Source organism: Rhagoletis pomonella, unplaced genomic scaffold, assembly GCF_013731165.1.
Source record: "Rhagoletis pomonella isolate Grant_MI unplaced genomic scaffold, Rhpom_1.0 Rhpom_scaffold_00002, whole genome shotgun sequence".
In the NCBI taxonomy this organism is placed as follows: Eukaryota; Metazoa; Arthropoda; class Insecta; order Diptera; family Tephritidae; genus Rhagoletis; species Rhagoletis pomonella.
The window spans coordinates 110535306-110540088 of record NW_023458556.1 but is presented as its reverse complement, the minus strand read 5'-3'; the positions used below and the strand labels follow the sequence as shown (position 1 = coordinate 110540088).

General features: G+C 32.6%; 1 protein-coding gene across 2 annotated transcripts in view; it reads right to left on the bottom strand.

The window, feature by feature from the left end:
• Nucleotides 1-4412, bottom strand: part of LOC118734324 (fibroblast growth factor receptor 1-A) — a gene marked incomplete at its 3' end in the record, with an annotated part of 33676 nt that extends 29264 nt beyond the window's left edge. The window contains 2 exon segments of one of the 2 annotated variants that reach the window (XM_036464048.1): nt 3745-3950; nt 4013-4412. In XM_036464048.1, the coding sequence (XP_036319941.1) occupies nt 3745-3820 (76 nt within the window). 2 annotated transcript variants of the gene reach the window in all.
• Nucleotides 4413-4783: the final 371 nt, after the last annotated feature.

The following is a 4783-nucleotide window of genomic DNA, read 5'->3' as shown; positions in this document are numbered from 1 at the left end:
TCATCTTCATCTTCATCTTCATCTTCATCTTCATCTTCATCTTCATCTTCATCATCTTCATCTTCTTCATCTTCATCATCTTCATCTTCATCTTTATCTTATTTTTATCTTTATCTTAATCTCCATCTTAATCTTCGTTTTGATTTTCATCTTCATCATCTTCATCTTCTCTTCATCTTCATCTGCACCTTCATCTTCATCTTCGTATTCGTCTTCATCTTTATCTTTTCCTTTATCCTGATCTATATCTTCATTCTTTTCTTCATTTACGTATTCACTCCCACCATTGTTATTAGGTAAGGTATTTACATTTCCCTTCCCCTTTGTCTTTATATGTAGGTTTCTTTACTTTTATTTTAATCCTTGCCTTTATCCCTTTCTTCTTCTACATATTCAACTTTACCTTCTACCTTGCACGAATCTTAATCTACATAAATCTGATTCCTAAACTGCTGCTTAGCACATTTCTTTAATTTAGTATCAATATTAAAGCATACATTTAGGAGGCATTTCCGCCCCAACCATGTACATGTAAATTTGAAAAATTGTCTGCCCATCAGCATCAAAATACCTTTCTAATGATATATAATTGTTTATACCTTAGAGGTATAGTTTAGCTGTGAAAGGGGTGTAAAAAAACATTATTGCCTATTTATATATAAGATATGAGAAAATATTACATATTACACCTATCGGGTCCATTTTGGCAGGTTTGTTTATCCTTATGTAGCAAATATATATTCTGAGTTAGAAGCAAATCGGACTGTAAATAGCTCGACCCCTGCGCCACCTATTGGAAAAGTTAAAAGTTTGTGCACTCCTCCTACCAAACACCTTTCCAATAAAGCAACAACCATTCGAATCGGTTTAGAAACGTAGGAGAAAATTATTCCCAATTGATTCATGCTTGCCTATTTATATATAGCTTTACTTTACGTCCTTCATCCAAATAAGTACTTATGTTTGTTCTGCAAGTATTGCACAGGACCTTCGGCGTCAATATTTTGGGGAACAAGTTTAAGTAAAATTAAGTTCCCGCGCAAAAATATACTCTCCACAAGCATAACAGGACTTATTGGGACTGTTTACGCAGTAATATTCACGCACCTTATACATATGTATGTGGATACCCAGCCAGCAAGAAAACGTACATTTTACGAACATTATGTTTCACGAGGGATTCTCGTATCGCCAAACAGTTAGAGAAAAGCTCGTAAACGATAAAACAAAAAAATATAATAGAAAGAGGCTTGTAGTAATTTGTCAGCACAAGAAAAAATTTTAGTTTTGTTGACAATTTTTCTTCAATCAATATTCAATTTAAGAAAATTATTAAGTATGTGATTTATTGGCAGACTGGTGCAAACGCAAAGGACGATCTACCACTTTCTTTTATAATTAAACTTCTTGTAAGTAGCTACTACATATGTAATTCAAAAATACAAATTAATTTAACGAGTTTTGCAATTCTTTCACAGGCTGCGCGGAGCAACACTAAAGGATTTAAACGTTTAATTCCCCTATCTCGTAGGTTTATAGTTATTTATTTTTTTAATTTGCTAGTTTATTACGTCTTTGCAGTTATTGAGCTTAATGTTTTATTGATAATATGGCTTCTCAATTAAAAAGGCGGGCGAAATCCGAAGCCTTATCCGTACTAGCGTCAATAAATGATTCATTAAAAACAAATTATTATAGATGAGGTAGCAGAACTTTTCTCGTGGAAGGGAACTGGTACCAAAAGCAGCGCTATTGGTTTGGCAATGACTGCGGCAATAAAAAGTACGGATAATAATATTATTTATTACCACTTTTTACTTAATTAAATTTTCCGATTTCCAATGGAGCTTAATCTTTCACTTTATTTTCTTAGGTGCTTTTCGTCAAAAATTTAACTCCGACGAAGAAGTTTTTATATTACCGTTTCAAAGAAGCACTTCCAATATGCACACGACCGGCAAAAAAAATTGGCAGCCTATCGGCAAAAAAGATAAAAAATAAATTCAGCTACTTTATAATATATATTAAACCCCTCTTATGTAATTGTTAATTTGTTAATAGATAGTTTTTTAATATTTATTTATCTGAAAATATCTTCACATATACAGTACCGGGAAAAAATATTGGCACAGATAATTTTTCGCCATGAATGCAAAGTTTTTTATTCTGATTTCTTCTCTAATTGTTTTTTTATAAAAATATAGTTAGTATGAAGTTCTACTTTCAAATCAGATTTTTTAGAAAAATTTTAAGTATGCAGTTTTATAGCCCATTTAATTTTAGTATAATAAAGTGCACGCTTGAATAGCTAGAAAACCTCTTTGTTTTTTGACAATTTCTTATACGCAGTTTCTTCCATACAAAAAAAAATGCACACATAATTTGCATGGAAGAAACTGCGTGAAAAAATTGCCAAAAATCAACGCGGTTTTCTGGCAACTTCAAGCTTGCACTATGTTATACTAAAATATAATGGGATATAAAACTGCATACTTAGAATTTTTCTCAAAAATCTGATTTGAAAGTAGGTCTTCATACTAACTATATTTAAAAAAAAAAATGTGCGAAAAGAAATCCAAGTAAAAAACTTTGCATACATTGCGAAAAATTCTCTGTGCCAATAGTTTGATCCGGCACTATAAATATTTATTAATTATAATTCCATTCAATAAAAGAACTACAATAATTTGAATTAATTAATTGCCTTTATTTTTAGCATTCAAAAACAGTAGATAAAGCAGTGTAGAAAAACGCTTTTTTAACGTAAATTAATCGTTTACGAGACTCGTTTACAATTAAAAAAACGGACGTAAAAATATTCGCATACGAATGCTTTTTCGATCCGTTTACGACTGTTCGTAGGCGATGCACAATTTAAAGCGAAAAAGTGCTCGAAAAAGAGTCGTAAACGGCTATCGATTTTTAATCCGGTTTTTCTTCGCGAAAATATCCAATTACGAGCTTGTTTACGATGATTTTGCTGGCTGGGTAATTGCTTTAATTTCTTGCTAATGCAGAAAGTTCTTTATAAAACACGAACTAAACTTTTTGGCAACAATAAATAAATCATAATGCAAACGCCTGATAAAAACAAAAAATTTTGGAGTAGAAGTAAATTAGAAGTGGAGTATACGTAAATAGAAATAGCATGCTTGCTGACAATATCTCTTACTAAATTGTCAGTTTTCATCCGATCATGATTCGGAAAGTCACAAAACATTCACTTTAAAGCAGGCTATCGACCTACGGTGCGAAACCAGGGGCTTATTTTATATTTTGTTAAAAAATGAATAAAATAACAAGGTAAATGCTTAAAACCAATAAAACTTTGGAACAAAATTAAATTATCATCCACCATAACTCTGCCACTTCTCAGCCGAATTTAAATAATACCCTACTTATTTTTTCCTTATTAAAAATAAAATAATTTTTAATTCAGTTTAGTGAGGGCGACCTAATCTAATCTAACTTTTTTAAAGCTCAAAACACCGAAATTTCAAAACATCTCGAAAATTGTTCTACTTTTATAATATCGGACTAGCATAAATGCCGTGGTTGTGAGTCTAGACTGCGGATTTTTATGCAGAAAACGAAGCCTAAAACTATGTACCACTTAACTATGTATAAACAAAATGTATACAAATTTATACACTTTGCTTATAGTTATGTGGTACATATTTCTAGGCTCCGTATTTTGCATAAAAATCCACAGTCTAGTTATGAGAATTTTTGAAAATTGTTTACCTTGCGTAATCGATGCCCATTTGAAAACCATTTCACATTTTACTTTTGAATGCATGTAGACACTAGCCATTTGCATTTAATTGCAAATTAGAAACTCCGATTTGACAATCTGAAGCGATTTTCACTTGTCATCGTCGCGATGTCTTTTATGGCCATCACATTTTACTTATTGAAGTAAATACATATTGTTAAAAGTTTGTTAATCGCTACGAATTTATCAAATTCACAAATATAGCTTAATTTGAATATTTCTTCACTTTTAACTCACAGCGTTTTAAAAATTGCATTGCAGTTTTCCTCGTATAATTCAAAAGAGTTTATACATATTCCCTATCCCCCAGCATGTACGATAACCTCTTTGCATGTATACTTCCTTCCATAAATGTGGGTCAGCAGTACCGAGCAAGTACACACACCATATTTGCACATAAGTGCAAGAAGGTTTTGCTCTCCACGCCAAACACCGTGGATTGCCACTCAAGCACTCAATTTGATGTAACACGGAAAGGGTGCAGGCTTTACACTTCTTTCGATGAAGCATTCGGACATTTCGTTATTTGTATCCGGCATACACAGACACAATTCAGGCACCGTGCTTGCTAAACTGTCTAGTTGCGGAATTACGATTGATGTTGCTTTGCCTGCAGCATCCACGCAACTGCGCCGCTCGAGACAACTTTCGTTTGTTTTTAAACGACAGTAAAACACGGGAGACCAAAAATGTGAGCGCAAAAATATGCCGAAGGAAAAGTTTTGTGACAATTCTACAGAGAGAGAATCAGCAATAACAGCACACGCTAACGTCCTAATCTGATAATCAGTGCTATTTTCACTTCTGCTCTGATAGATATCTACAATGCAGTTGGGGGAGTTCAGACAAATCGTTTGCAGCGTTACCAGATGTTTTGTCGACCAAAAAACCGTAACCTTAAAAATCGAAGAGAGTTTTTAAAAAATTAAGGTTTTTGATTTGAAACTATTCGTTTCAAATAAAATAACATCGACCGTTTAAATTATATTTATCTAAATAAAAATAGAC